The following is a 17861-nucleotide window of genomic DNA, read 5'->3' on the forward strand; positions in this document are numbered from 1 at the left end:
GACTCCTTATGAAATTTTATTTGGTGTCGCTCTGTCTTATGAAATTTACGTGTATTTGGTTGTCTCTGCTTTGTCCACAACCAATATACCCGGGGTGATAAAGTTACTAAACGGAGTCGTAAGTGTATTTTTCTTGGTTATCCGCATAACAAAAAGGGGTGGAGAGTGTTTGATATTTCTACCGGGGATATCTTTGTAAGTCGGGACGTTCATTTTTATGAGACCACCTTTCCCTATGATCCGTCCAATGACAAGTCGATGGTCTCATCTCCCTGTCGAATATGCTGCGGATTCTCCTTCCGTGACCAATCCGGACACCGTAGCTGACGAGGGGAATGACACAGCCTCAGGCCCGATAATTAATGATGTTGGTAATATTGATAATGGGGATCCTGATAATGGTGAGGGTGCTGCGGGTCCTTCTTCAGATGTTGTTGAGCTCGGTCGTGGTAAATGGGTGAAACGGCCACCTCCTCAGTTGAAGGATTATATTCTTGACACCACCGCCGCTGACATGCCACGTGAATCACCTCCCGACTCCCCTTCTTATTCGTCTTCGGGTACTCCTTATGCTCTCGCTAACTATCTTGCTTGTCATAAATTTTCATCTCGTCATAGACAATTCCTTGCAGCTATTACGACAGGTGTTGAGCCTCCGAATTTTCATGTGGCCGTCACTGATCCTAATTGGTGTAAGGCTATGCAAGAAGAAATCATAGCGCTTGAGAACAATGGTACATGGGAGCTCACTGATCTTCCTCCTAACAAGAAGTCTCTCGGCTGCCGTTGGGTTTACAAGATAAAATATAAATCTGACGGAAGTGTTGAACGGTTTAAAGCCAGGTTAGTAATCTTTGGTAATCATCAGGTCGAGGGTATTGATTATGGGGAGACGTTTGCGTCGGTTGTTAAAATGGTGACGATACGCACTTTGCTTGCTATTGCTGCTAATAAAAAGTGGGAATTACATCAAATGGACGTTCATAATGCTTTCTTATATGGCGATCTGACTGAGGAAGTGTATATGAAATTGCCACTTGGCTTTAGCAAAGGCAAGGACGGGAAATTTTGTCGTTTGCACAAGTCTTTGTATGGGCTTCGACAGGCTCCGCGTTGTTGGTTTGTCAAGCTAGCTGCTGCTCTTCGAACATATGGTTTTGTTCAGTCTTACTCCAATTACTCTCTAGTCAGCTACAATACTGATGAGGTATGTCTACATGTTTTAATTTATGTGGATGACCTTGTTATTGCTGGTAACAATTCGGCTGCGATTGCTGCTTTCAAAACTTATTTGGGTACCTGCTTCCATATGAAGGACCTCGCTGTCTTGAAATATTTTTTGGGCATCAAGGTTGCTCGTAATTCTGAGGGCATTTATCTTAGTCAGCGGAAATACGCCCTTGATATTATTTCTGAGTCCGGTTTATTGGGTGTAGAGCTCGCAGCAACGCCCATCGAACAAAATCATCAGTTGGGGTTGGCTACGGGCGAGTTACTTGCGGACGCTGAGTCGTATAGACGACTTTTTGGCAGACTTGTTTACCACGCAGTGACCCGTCCTGATCTTTCTTATGCCGTCCATATTTTGTCCCAGTTTTTACAACAGCCGCGTAAGGAGCACATGGATGCTGGCCTTCGGGTTGTTAGGTATCTCAAAGGTAAACCGGGTCATGGTATACTGTTACGATCGGATAGTGACCTTCGTGTTTCTGGATAGTGTGATTTTGATTACGCAGGATGTCCCTTGACACGTCGATCCATTTCTGGTTGGGTCGTCTTTATTGGTGATTCGCTTGTTTCTTGGAAGACCAAGAAACACCGGACAGTGGCATTATCCTCCAGCGAAGCTGAGTACCGGTCTATGACGCACATTTTGTGCGAAATGAAATGGCTCCTCGGTCTTTTCTCTAGCCTGGGTGTCTCGGTTGCCCAGCCTATGTCCTTATATTGTGATAACAAGTTCGCTCTCCACATTGCTCAAAATCTCGTTTTTCATGAACGGACTAAACATATAGAAGTAGATTGTCACTTCATTCGAGACGCCATTTCCGAGGGCTTAATTCGCCCGTGTCATGTTGCCACCAATTTACAACTTGCCGATGTTCTTACTAAAGCTTTTGCCTCGACTCAATTCGATTTTCTTCTCCGCAAACTGGGCATTCTTGATCTCCATGCTCCAGTTTGAGGGGGAGTATTAGGGCCGAATTAGGCCATCTATGTGATTATCGTTTGTATGGGCTTCGACCCAAGTTACATTGTATTTATAAGTTGCATTATGCTAATGAGAAGATCGACACACACAATTAACTTACACTATTCGTTCAACATTTTAGAATCAAATTAAGACAATTGGAGTCACCACCAAATACGAGTATCTCGACGGATACGTGTATTTACAAAAATTAACTCTCTTTTAATACCGTTAGATAGTCCTTTATCGAGAGATTCCAAAAAAATAATAGCCCAAACTTAACATTATAAAATATGAAACTCTTGATTTTATTTTAATAGCCTCATATCTTATATCTTATTATATAGAATATAATGAATGCTTTCATATTTAATTTTTAAATATGCAAATTATCAATTAAAAATATTAAATTATTAAAATGAAATAATTATATTGTCGTGTATTAAACACTTTTGTAGGGCCTTCTATAATTGCGTGTTTCAGGTTAGGTTATAAGACAATATTTCCTTATATTAAACAACAAAGTTGTAGTAGCATATTCTCTCGTGTACCCCTTAACTTTTTCATTTTCTACGATATACCCCTCTTTTCATGCAAAAAAACTTTGACCGTCAATAACTCTTGGCTACAAGTTCAGAATACGATAAATTTTGTTTCCACATTGACCGTCTTTAAGAGGTCTTCAGTTTGAGAAAAAATTCACCGACGTCTCAACTCGAAGTCGGGAATTATGGTCGGTCAAAGTTTATTCGTTAAAAAATGTTTGACCAACCATACTACCGGCTACGAGCTCAAAATGCGGTGAATTGTTTTTTCAAATTCAAGGCCTTGACGAGATAATTTGTTTGAAAAAAAAAATTACCATTTTCTGAACTTGTAACTGAGAAATTGTCGGTCAAAGTTTTTTTGTGAAAAACGAGGGGTACACCTTAGAAAACGAAAAAGTTCAGGGGTACACGAGAGAATATCCCTATATTTTTTATATCCTTTAATATCGTATTTTTCAATGGATGCCATCTGTTCGACTAAATGTCGGACTCAGTTGTCATTGTAAAAAAAACAAATGATTTTGAAGGAGGAAGTTGTTGAATAAATCAAAGGTAATATGCCATATACGGAGTATGTTACTCGATACTCTTTTAATAGTGTGTATTTTAAGCAAGTGCCATGATAGAATACGCTTGAACCGTTTGTGATTCTTTACGAGTTGAGCTATTTCTAAGTTCCGGCGTTAAATGCTATGCTATTACATGTCAGATATGCATTTCTCGAACCATCCCAGTACCTATCCCGGACTCCTTGGAACGCAGTGTAAGCTTTTCTTGTAGGATGATCTTATACAATAGCGTTTTCATTGAACGATCTTTAGGGATTAGAGCTACAAGCAGGTTGTTGCACCTTTCATCCTCTAAAATCTAGCTAGATGATTTCTGCAGATTTCCGCAAGTAGTTGGAAATATCATTCATGGTAGTAAAATATCAATAATGCCCTAAAAATGGATGTTGTTTTGTTCAACACGTCAAACTGTTTCCATTATTTCTTTCTATTTTCTATTGATATTAGCATAAGTGGACCTCTTGTTCGGCAAAGGAGCTGGTAATGAATAATGATCGAAACCCATATAATATCAGCGACAATCGAAACCACAACGATAACGACAACGACAACCAAAAACGCTTAAAAGTTTAAATCCATCATCAGTAAGATTAATGGATTGGAGAGAATATTAATTAACCAAATACGAAGTATTAATTTGAAGAATTAACACAGACTCATAAAATTAAATACACAAATTGTTTAATAAGGCGGTCTCTTAGCATAAGACCAGCCCATTAATCAAAAGCCCTATAAATTTAAATACTTTAGAAAATTAAATATAAGCCCATCTTAGTCCTGCACCGCTGCCCCTTATCATCTCAAATAGAGAACTAACATCCCAAGACCTGCTGATGCACCAACGACAACCTCAACTCCGGCAGCAGATGCAGATAATGCAAAACCGCCGTACATCTCTACCCAAATAATTAATTCAAACCCAGATATTTTTTAACCTATATCATTAAGGTTTGAAATTAAATGTAGTTGTAATTAAACTAAAACCATACTAACGTAAATAAAAAAGAGAAGCTGCAAAATTAAAAGCCTACCGTTTTCATAGTAATAAATCAAGCTTTTAAGTTATAATTATGAGTTTTAAAGTTAAAGCTTCAAGGTATTAAAATATGTATTGGGGCAGTTAAACAAACTTCAATTAAGCTTAAATTGCAACCCATAATTTTCAACTTATAACCCAAACTTTTCAATTTAAAAACATGAGTTTCAATGTATAAACCAAAGTTTTCAATTTAAAAACATGAATATTCAACTTTAAAAACTGGAACTTTGAAAATCAAGAACGAAACCTCATCGTGGTGGTTGGCGACTTGGCATGGAGGAGATCTCGACAACGATTATCGGGACCTTTAACTTTGGGTTTTAATTGATTGGCGGAGGAGAGAAATGGCCAGAATAACGTGATCGAAACGACAACAAAAAAGGCGGTATAGAAAGCGGTGAGGACGTGGGCGACAAAGGCGGTGGATGAGCTGAGGTGTAGAGGATATGGGTTGGAAAGGATATGGAAACGTGGTGACTGACTGAATGGGCAGGGGAGAAGACAGGATTTCAATTGTTTTTTTATGTTTCATTTTGGTTGATCTTTACCCTGTTGCCTGTTGGGCTAATCTCTCTTATTGGGTCCGTCTTATGTTATAGGACGGTCCTATAGGAGAGCTACTGAATTAAATATAATCTGTTCAACAAAAACTTAGCAAAGTACGGGTTCAAATTTCAGCTATATAGCTTAATGGGCAATGGCCCATACATTATGGGTAGAGCGGGCAAGTCTGACCCGACCCGACCCGGTAGGACCCGAAAAATTGCAACCCGACCCAATTATCAATGACCCGAACCCGACCCATACCCGACCCGATATTGACCCGACCCGATGCTGACCCGACAATTATTAAGCATAATTTTGATCAAAATGAAAGTGATATTGTGTTTAAATTGGTATGTTTGACTTAGTAATGAAGTAATTAAACCAAATAATAGGTTAAAAAGTAAATTCAATGGTAAAAAATTATAGTAATACGATTATGTTACCGGACCCGATAATGACCGATCTGATAACGACCCAAACCCGAACCCGACTCGACCCGAAAGGATATGCTGACCCGATATGACCCGACCCAACGTGACTCGAGCCAAACCCGACCCAATTGACCCGATTGCCACAACTAATTATGGGATTCAAATGCTTTCATCCATGTTTTAAAGTTACGTGTATCGGTTTTGATAGAGTGCGGGAGATTTTGGTCGAGTGCGGGAGATTTTGACCCGATATAACCATGAATGAATGACAAAAAATGTGCGTTTATCTAATTTTTGGGCAGGGCCTAATTAAGATGACGTATTGAGGCTACGTACTATATTTTGTATGCATGTGTATCAATGAGCGCTATATATATATGTGTGTATATAAAACTCTCATGAGAAGGCAAATTAAGAGAAATTAGCAACGAATAAATAATAATAAAATAAATGGAGATTAATATGGTGTACGTGATTCATGCATTGGTCTGGCCACTTATAGCATTTCTCTTTTGGAGGTGGAATGAGATTTGGTATGGAACCTCGGTTAGGGCTAGGTGCAAGTTATTGAATGCTAAATTACCACCAGGTCACTTGGGGATCCCTATCTTTGGGGATTACTTCTCTTTTGCATGGTACTTTAATTTCCGCCTTCGTCCCGACCGTTATATCACGAACAAGATGCAGAAGTAAGTTGCTATATACTACTCTTGTAAAATATTACTCACATATATCTAATTAAAGTATAATTCCAGTAAATGAGAGAGTATACAATTTATGTTTGAAATTTACCCAATAATAGCATGCTCATCATTACTTTGACAAATATAGGTATGGGAAGAATGTAGGGGCATACACAACGTTTCTGTACGGATCTCCAGCCATAATAGCATGCGCACCATCACTTTGCAAAAGCATATTAACAGCAACAACGGGATTTAAACAAGGTTGGCCCTCAAGTGAAGTATTAGGAATTCATTCAGTAATAACTATTCATGGATCACGTCATCAGCACATCAAGGGGCTCCTCACAAGTGAGTTCAACCACCGTGACACCCTTACTCGAGTTGCGCGACAATTACAGCCTTGTATCGTAGCTGCTTTTCAATCATGGTTTCAAATGGGCCAAATTAATACCTTCTATCAAGTAAAAAGGGTAAGCTAAGTAATGTCTCGTATAACAATTCTTTATGTTTAATTTGTTTTAGTCACAAGAATCAATGATATGAGAAATGACTTGCTTAAAGTAAAAAACTTCTAATTGGTATGTGTGAAATATTGAAAACTTATACATGCTTAAAATGAAAAGGTAAAGAAATGTTTGAGACACCCAAGTAAGAAGAGGGTGAGGAGAATTGATCAGGGCATAATTATTATGTGCACGCAAGATTCATCTTTTAAATTGTGTGTATTTTTAGAGAGTTAGAGTTACGGTCTTAATTATATACGAATAAAATAGATGCTTTCTTAATGACGACACTACAACGAACGTGATTCCTCTATCAAATTATACTCCGTATATAATTATAGAACCTAATTTATAAGTTGACATGGTGTTTTAATTTGCCCTTGTACATGAATGAAATTAAATAGGTAGCGCTGGAGTTTATGGGAAGGTACATGGGTGGTTTGGAATTAGGTTCCGAGATAGATGCTCTTGATAAGTTATTCTCAGCCGTGAATGAAGGAGTCAGAGCCCAACCATGGAACTTTCCTGGAATGCCTTTTCGTCATGCCCTCCAGGTTTCTTTCCGCAAATGTTATTAAAATATTGCGACATAAATAAGGATTGATGGAGTAATTACTAGAAAAATATAAGAGTAGTAAATACTCCGACCAAACTGTTTATGATTTCTCCGCCTTTATTATTACACTAAAACCAACGGTCATTGCATTGTTAAATATAGTGTCGAAAGAAGCTTACCGAGAAACTGACGTTGCAATTGATGAAGAAGAAAAAGGAGGGTAAGAATATTGGCGCAACAAGTGATATGATGGATAGATTGATGCAAAGTAAGGATAAAGAAGGGAGACATTTAAGCGATGAGGAGGTGGTAGATAATATTTTGAGTAACATTGCCATAGCTTATATTGGTATTGCATATCCTGTTACTTGGGCCATGTATTATCTAGCCAAGAATCCCCATGTTCTTCAAAAACTCCGGGTAATTTATACATTTACTTAATAATTTCTTATTACTTGCATTGTTATAAAGTTTAAAATTGCTTATTATTTGCATTATAAACAACACAAATACTCGTATTAGCTTCTTTATAAGTACTGCGATAAAACACTTTCTAATTTACCTAAAAACCTATGGCATTCTGAACTTGTTTTAATAATTTTCTTAAACTATGATGTGGATGATTATTGCATATAAGACTCTTAGAATTATTGTGTTTCTATGTTCATTAATTAGTTCAAAACCTAGACCATCGACATTTAATAATATATTCATATTGTGATATTGATGATATTAAATGTCAAAATATAGGAAGAGAATATGGAAATGGCTAGGGAGAAAAATGGTGCTGAATTGACATACAAAGATTTTCTGGGGATGAAATACACAAACAAGGTGCGTAATATACAAGCTATCCTTGCCATTTTTATTTTGTAATTGTTATATTTCTATGGTTTTTTTTCTATTTTAGGTACCAGTAATTCTTAACGTTGGATCCAAATTGTAATGTTTTTGCCTTCAAACCATGATATTATAATCTCATTCAAATTACCAACGACAAAATATGAATGTGAGACCTATAATTAATTGAGGACATTTTAACTTCTTAAATCAATTCTTCGTACTTTAGTATGAGAATTTGTAATGATCACATTCCTTACATTTTGGCCATAGGTTTCATTGACATTTTTTTTACTGATAAGGAATAAATCAAATGAAATATATTCATTAAAACATAAATTATACTTATCTAACCCATACACACTCCTATCATTTGTTTAATCATTTGTTTTCTTACGGGTATTTTAATTAATTGTTGACCTTTTTGTTTTGATAATGTTTTGCATACATAAGTAAATTTATTATCCACTCACTTTTAGAATAACTTCTTATTCATCAACAATAGCAGAGTTCAACTCATTGTTCCTTTTTTATTTCCGTGGCAAAAAAATAAAGTTCAACAGATCAGATGTCCGAATAAAGGAGTAGTTTCTAGCTTACCTAAATTACCAACAAATATTTTATGTTAACTTAAGAGTTGCGGAGTAGGGATCTATATATATTTACTCTCACTTAATAAGATCTGAATAATTAGTTCCTTGATTGTAGGGAAATAAAAATTTATATAAAAAATAATGTAACAATTTGCATGCAGGTTGTGGATGAAACTATTAGAATAGCTAGCCTTTCCGGCTTTATAATCAAGAAAGCTACTGAAGACATCAAATTTGAAGGTACGTCCATAATATTTAGCTAAAATATGGCAACATGCCACACTTCAACCACATATAAGGAAATACAATAAGTAGATTATAGCTAAAGCTCAATACTCAAGCTAAGTTTATATGGTACAATTATATCAAACCTAAAATATTAAATATATTTCATTTGTAATATGTGAGTTTTAATTTTGCGTAACGTTACTTTTTCCTAGATATAACACTTGATAAAGTTGCTATTTACAAATTATTGTTCCCTTTTAAGTTTTGTTCATTTAGGGTCTTTTGCCATAAAATTTTATCAACTTGCTTTGTTAAGCAATATCATGAAGATCTATTGCGTTATGGATTTGGTCATATTCCTGAGAAATAACTTAGGACCATCTTGAAGTCAAAATTTAACTAAGTGAATGAACTTTACAAACAAATAAGTGATTCTGACTTCTAAGGGAGGGTTTTAAGAGTGAACTCATATTACTTGGGAGTTGAGGCGCCCCTAACACCACGATATAAAAAGTTTTAGCTACGTTATTATTTTTAATATTAATGTGTTTAGAAATAAATAATAAGGAGTAATTTAAAATAGTTATATGTGAAAGAAAACTGAAGATAATGGAAAGAAAAGAAATGAAAAAAAAATTCTAAACTCACTCAAAGTATATGCTCAATGTTCTCTGAATTTGCTTGTACATGAATTTTTCGCTCCAAAACTGAAATGAAATTTTATTTCTATTTGAGGCAAACATACCAATTAAAAAAACATATAAAAAAATGACTACATATTAAGATAGTCTTGACGTAGTGACACAATGAAGAAAGTCTTATGTTTAGGAGATGAAGTTCAATACATTATACATCATACTTAATTACGCCTTTGTTATTGCGATTTCATTTTGTACACATTTCTTTATCTTTATATAAAAAGAAACTCTTTAAAAAAAAAAGAAATAAAGTTAAATAATTGACGAGGATAGAGCAACTAATGCAAAAGATATTTTCAAAAAAATGGTAGTACTAAAGAAATGGCTAAAAAAATTGATGAATATGTGTAGGTTATTTGATACCAAAAGGGTGGAATGTACTAGTGTGGCTAAGGCAGCTTCACATCGATCCATCAAATTTTGAAGACCCTTTGACTTTCAATCCAGCCAGATGGGATGTACGTCACTCTTACTCATCAAGTAGTTATATATGTATATATATATATATATATATATATATATATATATATATATATATATATATATATATATATATATATATATATATATATATATATATTAGTTTTTTTACAATTTTACTCTCATAATATGGTTTATAAGTCTATTATTTTTCGTTACAAAATGGTAAATTTGATAATAAACACCGAGCGATAAACGACTGGACGTATTCTAATGAGACTATAATAATGTTAACGTTCATTTTTCCAATGTTTTTAATAAATTTGTTTAATGCTTTATTATACTCTCTTTGTTACAATTTTTGATCTATTTGTTCTATTATAGATATTTGTTTACATTTATTTTTAAAGAATGTTTTAATGACTACTATAATTTCTCCATCTTTCTTAATTTTGTACCAAAGTAAAGATAGATAAAGAACGACCAGGACAAATAGAGTAAGTTATTGTTTTAAATAAAAATTTTTAACTTTAATTTTATAATAAAAAAAAGGAATTTACGATATCTATATTCTTACTTTAATGTGATAGTATTTACTTGTAAACTATAACTTTTAAAGATTAAAATTCATTTTCTCCAAAATTTATAGTGGTTATATATATAAAAAAAATAAAGAGTATTATTTAATTGTAAAAATACTATAAATTGTACTTGGCAGTCTCTTCCAAAACATGGAACATACCTCCCTTTCGGAGGAGGAGTAAGAGCTTGTCCCGGAAGTACGATGGCTCGTCTCATTACTATTCTTTTTCTCCATCACTTAGCGCTTGGATATAGGTAACATTTTCCGCTCATTTAATCATGACATAAAAAATAGATTTTAGTTTTGTTTTGTCGATTTTATAAAGTTACGCTGGTTCTTAATTATATTTTGATAAATGTCATCTATATATGTTGCATACGCTCTAATTTCAAGACAAACTTAAACAATAAAAATAAGAAATAATGGTACGTAAAAACTTATGATACAAGCCGGAAAAAAAATAGGAACCATAAATATAAGAATAAAAAGTTTGATTCGGTAGGAAAGTTATTATACCACTAGTTGTATTATAATTGGTGATATGGTGTTTGAAGTTTATAATAGAGTTTTTGAGTTTTAATGTAAGGTTAATGAACTTTATTGTAATGTTTTCACTTTTTTTTTTTGAAGGAAAAGATCAATTCATTAATAAATCACCAAACGGCACTTACAAGAGATAGGTATTAGAGAATATATTATCATATAGGAAAGATATTATTATGGGTATCCAAGAATTTTCCTAATATTCTATAGAATATTATTATGATACGCATAATAATATCTTTCCTATATGATAATATATTCTCTAATAATAGGTATAATCGAAAACAACAAATCTAATAGAAGCCAAAGGACAAATTCCTCTCGTAAAACTAGGCATCTCAAAACATTATATGATAATTATAATGAAACTTAAAAATAATACATATAAACTCAATTAGGTTTAGTTTTAGTGTAAAAATAATAATATATAAATTAAAAACTTTCATAGACTAAAAGAAATACACATAAACTCAATTAGATTTGCAATGGTTGTACAATACTTTTGTACAACAGATGGTGTAATCCTATTTACCATATTTATGAGGTTCCACCTCAAATTCAAGGACCCATTTCATTCCTAAATTCAAATTATTTTATGTAACTCGTTCTCCTAACTAAATAAAAGCACCAATGTTATTAACAAAAGGACGTGATAATAACTCTACTATCATGCTAACTTATACAACACTTCAAACAATATATTCTCTAATAAATGCAAAAATGGATAAAAGAGTTACAATTATACTAAATTAAAGGAATGAAAATCGACTTGTTAGATTTTTTTTTTAAATGCTTAGCAAAAAAAAAAAAAAAAGATCAGACTGGTATGATGCTCATGAAAAGTTTATGATAATGATAAGTAGTGTTAAAACTAACGAGGAAAGTTTTACCACCTTCTGATCCTATCCGATTTGAATAATCCAAACTAATATGGACAATATACACTAAAATAACTTATGTTAACAATGCAAAGAAGATGTGCTTTATTATCTTCAAGTTGATTAAGAGAAAATGCCTAATCCACGTCTCTTATAATCATGTCATGGAGAATAAAATCTCACACATATATACACCATTCCTAACAATAATTCAATTTCGTAACCCTTCAATTTTCAAATGAATGACCCGGTTGGTAGAATATTTCTTGGGAAAATTTTAGGTAAATCAAATGCATCAAATAGTACATAAGATAAAAGCCCAAATTCTATTATACAAGTTGTTATATAAGAGTATTGTACAACCATAACAAATCTAACCGAGCTTATGTGTATTTTTTTTGAGCTTTTATAAATTTTAATTTATATTTAAAATTCTTGTTGTCAAAATTAAAATCTAATTGAGCTTATATATACTATTCTTGAGTTTTATTATAATTTTTTAAAAGCAATATTTTTACATGGAGCTCAGATTCTTTCAAAAAAACTCGTAATGTATAAGTCTAAGTTCAAATAATTCATTATAAAGCTCAGATTCTTTTATGTACAACCAATACCACTGGTTGTATAGTCTACTTACTAAGATAAAAGAATTTGTTAAATACTCATTCAAAACTTATCATGTATCGAAATTATTAAAAATATACTCGTATAAGATTACAAATATCTCCTTTGATAAGACTTCTCCAGTCATGCACCACTATCACGTTCACCATGTGACAATCCCACTATCAGACATGTTCATCCACCATCACCACAACAATACTAGGTACATGACATATACACCATTCCTAACATCATTTTTATCTTTATGCTTGACCATCATTTAAAAGGCGACATATCATGTCATCAAACGATAACTATTAAAGGAACAATCAACAGTTAACACACATTAGCTCATAAAAGAAATGTTTGTTATCAAACAAAACTGAAAATGTAGAATTAGTTAATACATTTTGTATTGTTTAGATCATGATTATGTGAAGTAAATATTCTTATTAGTTACGTAGTTGTAACAATAATATAGATATGTTCTTATTTTCTAACATTTTGCAAAAAAAAATTGTTACACCTAGAATAACTTTGAGATTTTTTTTGTTTATAAATAAGGTTTTGATATATTATTGTCTAAATAAACAGGTGGGAATTAACTAATCCGGACATGCCAATAATATATCTTTCACATCCTGTACCAACCGACGGTGTTGAAGTTTCCTTTAGCAAGATCTAAAGCTGATAATAATAAGCACGAAGTATATCAATATCTTTTCTTTATTATATATTAATTTACTATTATGTATATATCCATATTTAATTCGTGTTGCATGCATGTATGTATACGTGTCTATGATGACATGTCATGAAGCTACTTCTTCACGATGTTCCTAAATTACCAACTGCACGCAGGGGATCTCCATTTCGCCGCATTAAGACTAAATTAGTTTGCTTTGGACAAAACAATGTATTGTTTATTACCAAATATTGTACCCTTTCACTTATGTTTCTAGTAGGTAAATTTTAAAAATAAACTCATTTACACTATTGTAAAGATGATTTAAACATTATGAAAAATATTCTTATCTTTTGCATTATTTTAATTTCTCCCTTGTGAAATTTATGTAGAGATTTTTGAAAATTTCTATGATTAAACTTCCAAGCTGTATTAATGAGATCCAATTAAGAAATATATTTTTTTTATTTGTACCGTCGTTATACCAGTAACTATGTCAAATGTGGAATTCCCAAGCTTTAGTAATGGGTATCGTATCAAAGTTTTAAAGATTCTTACTGTAAGATACACACATTCAATATAAAACATTTCTATCATTCTCTCTATTAGGTTATTAAATATTGATTCGATCTCAACCATCACCTTAGGGTTTTGGTTGCGATGGTCTTCTCAACATGCTATCAAAGACAGCGTGAAGTGGAATTTCAAGACATGGTATACGGAGCTTGTGAACTAACCACTCTTCAAGCCCAAAGGACTTTTTAGTGAGGGAGTGTACTAGGATATTAAATATTGATTAGACCTCAATCATCACTTTAGGGTTTTAATTGAGATGATCTTCTCAACACTCTAAATATTACTAACAAAATATAGACATGTTTCTTCGATATACTACTACTAAACAATATGGCAAAGAATCGAAGTATAACCAAGGGCTTCGCCTCAACAATATTGGAGAACGAAAGTTGTAGAATAACATAGCTAGCTTTTAGAACATGAAAGGTGCAACAAGCTGCTTTTTTGGTGTAATCCCCTATGAAATCTAGTGCAAAACAATGGCGGAATCATTGTTGACATGAGATTAAATAAACACAATGATAAAGAAAATTATAACATTATTAAATCGAGAATATGGAAATTCTTAAGAGTAAAATCAAATGGTTTAGTCTAAACAGTTGCCACTTTTATAAAAAGGGCGAAAATAAAATTCCTCAAAAGTGTTCAAACTAAATCCATAAAAGAAAGTAGAAAAATAGAGCAAGATCTGCAAATTACTCGCTAGCTCACACTGATACCCCCAGTCAAAACAAATCAAATACCTTCCATGTTATTAACATCACACCCCCTAATCATCGGGGAGTAACTCGACGTTCACCCAGCCATATCACATGATATAAATGTTACAGAAGCAATAGTATATCAAAAATAGATTGAAATATCAAACTTATGTAACGAAAATAAGTTACCAAACTCACGCTTAGAATAAACGTGCGGCATGCTTTAAAGCAAAATTCTTCAAATGACAAAATGGAAATAACATAGTTCAGGCCATAAAGTAACTTTAGCTATACTCCTTGACACCGCAGCATCTTACAGTAGTTTCAAGAACCCATTGTCATGCAGAGATGACCAACTCCAAATCCACTCACTAGACAACAAACTATAACAAGACTTGTCTTACCACGCAGTGCGCAGTCCCAGTCCCAGTCTAAGTACATGTACATGACTTTACGACAATCTATACCTCCCACTAGGGTACCCAATCATATAGCTGTATAAGAACCTGTATGCCTTAGTTCATTATTCATTTGCCCTTCCTTTAATTATTCCAAATTCAAAAATATTCTTAAAGATAGTATATTATCCAAAGTATATTATTTCAAAGGTTCGTAAGTGAACTACACTTTTATATCTTCAAAACAGGAAGCTTAAACTTCACTTCCAAAAGTATAAAATAAATTCAAGGATTATAATTTGATTAATCACTGTATTAAAAATCTAAAACCAACAAATTGACTCAAAATACTTTAGTAAAGATATAATTATTTAGGCCTTAATGAGACGGAGTCTTAAAACAGTTTATAAAATAGAACAACGGTACTGTAAAACTCATAATTAAATACAGAAAAATCTAAATGATACAAGGCCAATTTTTATTGTTTCATGTAGCTCTTATCTTTAACTTTCATTTTATAACCAACTTCAGAAGACGAAAGTATCAGGGGTCTAAAAATTCATTTCTAAAATCTGGCAGAAAACAATATCCATAATGTTTCAGTTTATAAAAGGACTTTAAGAAAATATTTTAAGGCAAATTAAAATTCTAAACATAACTAGATATCCCAAAGTTTATGTAGGAAAAATATTAGCCACTGGATAACAAAGAAAAGTCATTTTACGAAATAATATTTGAGCGAAAGACAGAATTGCAGTTTACAGGCAATCTGTTGACAAATAATTTATTCTGAGAAAATCGTACATCAGAAATTTATGAATTGTTTTGTGCAGACTATAGGCTTGAAAATAACAGGAGTCTTTTTTCAATAATTTTGCATATTCAAAATAAAAAAAGGCGATATAATTTTTACAAATAGAATGTCAGATTCAGCAGAATCAACAAACGGTTTTGCCAAAACTTCTAAATTACTTATAAATCGAAATGAAGGTTTCATGACCTAAAATTTTACACACACCTTAATACTCCATGTCTCTGGCACATACTAATTTTTTTTGAATTAATCATTTCAATTAGTATTTTAAATCCAATTAAAACAGTCCAGCATCACTATAATCGTAAAAACCGTATCAACACTATAAAACCCGAAATAAATACTTTTTGACCAAAATAAAATTCACGAAAATTCACGACATTCCTAAAATATAATATGTAGGCCATAAATATAATTTTCATAATTATCCCCAAATTTCCTAATACATGCAACTATAACAAATACATCTTGCGATATCGAGTAACGTCGAAGTTACCTTATTCTGGATCCGAATCAATAAGATACTAGTCTTCAAATGAATCCTCTTGGACCCTACAAAAACATATCGATTATATGAATAAACCACATGATAATTAATATAAAATGAAAACTAATACTAGATCGATAAGAGCAATTAATTACCCTTCGAATTAGGATGAAAGGAGATGAATATGAGTACAAAATGTAGATACCTCATTTCTGCACCTCCCGCAAACCATCCGGTGATGATTGGGCCGCATGTTTGGTACACGGAACGATTTATGACAGTTCGTAAGTTTATCGTCAAGTGATCGCTCAAACACTTGTATCTACCTCATAATCGTCATCTACGCGCCGATACGGTCGTTTTGACAGTAATTAGAGTACATTTGGAGTCCGGGTCAAAAACCGTCTTCATTTTCTAATAACCGTTTAAAATGCCGAGTCAGAATGTTCTGGAATGTTCCGGATATTTCTATTCCATACTTTTTCCAATCTTTTAATCTTTAGTAAAATATATCCTGAAATTATCATATAAAATATTAAGGAAATAAGATTAGTTCGCTATTCCATAATAGAAACACGGAAATCTTTCTTCCGCAGGAGGAAACTACTGAGGAAAAGACGCAGCAGGTGCTGCGCCTCTTCCAAGAGACGCAGTGCTTGCTGCACCTCTTCCTCAGTCCTTTTCTGCGTATTTTTCGTATCTTTTCGAGATTCACTTCCAAAGTTTCTCCGAAACCCTAATTTCCTCCGTGTGATTAGTATAAATAGAGACCTTCGGTCTCACATATTTCTCACGCGAGTGTCCGCCCTTCTCTTCTCCCTTTGCATTCTAGACCACGTTCTTACTTTTTGGCGCCTACGTGCTTGAACTTTCGACCACGTAAGCTCGGATCTTTCTGAGTACCCGCCTCGTTTTGCATGACCGACCAATTTGACCAACTCCACATCAATCAACCTTAATCAATCTATTTAATTTCCTCTTAGAGGGCACTTTCGTCGTACATTCGAGTCGAGCATCACTAAACGTTAACTTAGTCAATCTCGCTTCGTCAAACATGTAAATCTGAGGTGTAAATCCCTTCTTTTATTATTGTTCTTATTATTGAAATCATTAATGTAAGATTTACGTCGAAAGTACTTTTAAAACCGATTTGTAAAACCTTATTTCAAACCCTTTTTACGGATTAACAGGAGACAAACGTCGAGAAAGGACGCAGCAACTGCTGCGCCTCTTCGAAGGGACGCAGCACCTGCTGCGCCTCTTCCTGAGGCTGCCGCAGTTCCTGATTCCTTTCTTCTTCCTTCGTCTTTTGTTTGTCTGTTCGTTTTCTTGTTTAATTGTTCATATTTCTTTTAACACGATAATTCTAATATGATAATTTTAACATGTAATTCATTAATATTTAATTCATCTTTCAAAATCCCGACTTAAATCCCTTATAATTCATATTGCGGGTTTTCGTCATTAAAATCAATTCGGGTTTTTTAGAGGTTCGATTCATCCATATTGAGTCTCTGGAATTCATCGTTGGTATATTTTTATTTGTTACGTATCGTCACCATCATTAATAACCGGTTTAACCTATTTAACATAATTAATTTGTTTTAGTTTATTTGATTCATTATTAACCTTTTAATCTTGTAAATAATTCGTTCTAATTAGTTTTTGTCTATGTTTTATTGTTTTTATGACCAATTCACATGTAAATAATATGTTAAATCACTTCTATCCGAGTCAAATAATGT

General features: G+C 33.1%; 1 protein-coding gene across 1 annotated transcript; it reads left to right on the forward strand.

Moving 5' to 3' along the window:
* The first annotated feature begins 5721 nt into the window (after nt 1-5721).
* LOC141590988 (ent-kaurenoic acid oxidase-like) lies at nt 5722-13501 on the forward strand. The gene is made up of 9 exons (XM_074411478.1): nt 5722-6013; nt 6156-6480; nt 6918-7067; nt 7232-7489; nt 7820-7903; nt 8664-8742; nt 9780-9886; nt 10567-10685; nt 13050-13501. The coding sequence occupies exons 1-9, from the start codon at nt 5775-5777 to the stop codon at nt 13138-13140; spliced, it is 1452 nt and encodes a 483-aa protein (XP_074267579.1). The 5' UTR covers nt 5722-5774; the 3' UTR covers nt 13141-13501.
* The last annotated feature ends 4360 nt before the right edge of the window (nt 13502-17861 follow it).

This window comes from Silene latifolia, chromosome 7, assembly GCF_048544455.1.
Source record: "Silene latifolia isolate original U9 population chromosome 7, ASM4854445v1, whole genome shotgun sequence".
Classification (NCBI taxonomy): Eukaryota; Viridiplantae; Streptophyta; class Magnoliopsida; order Caryophyllales; family Caryophyllaceae; genus Silene; species Silene latifolia.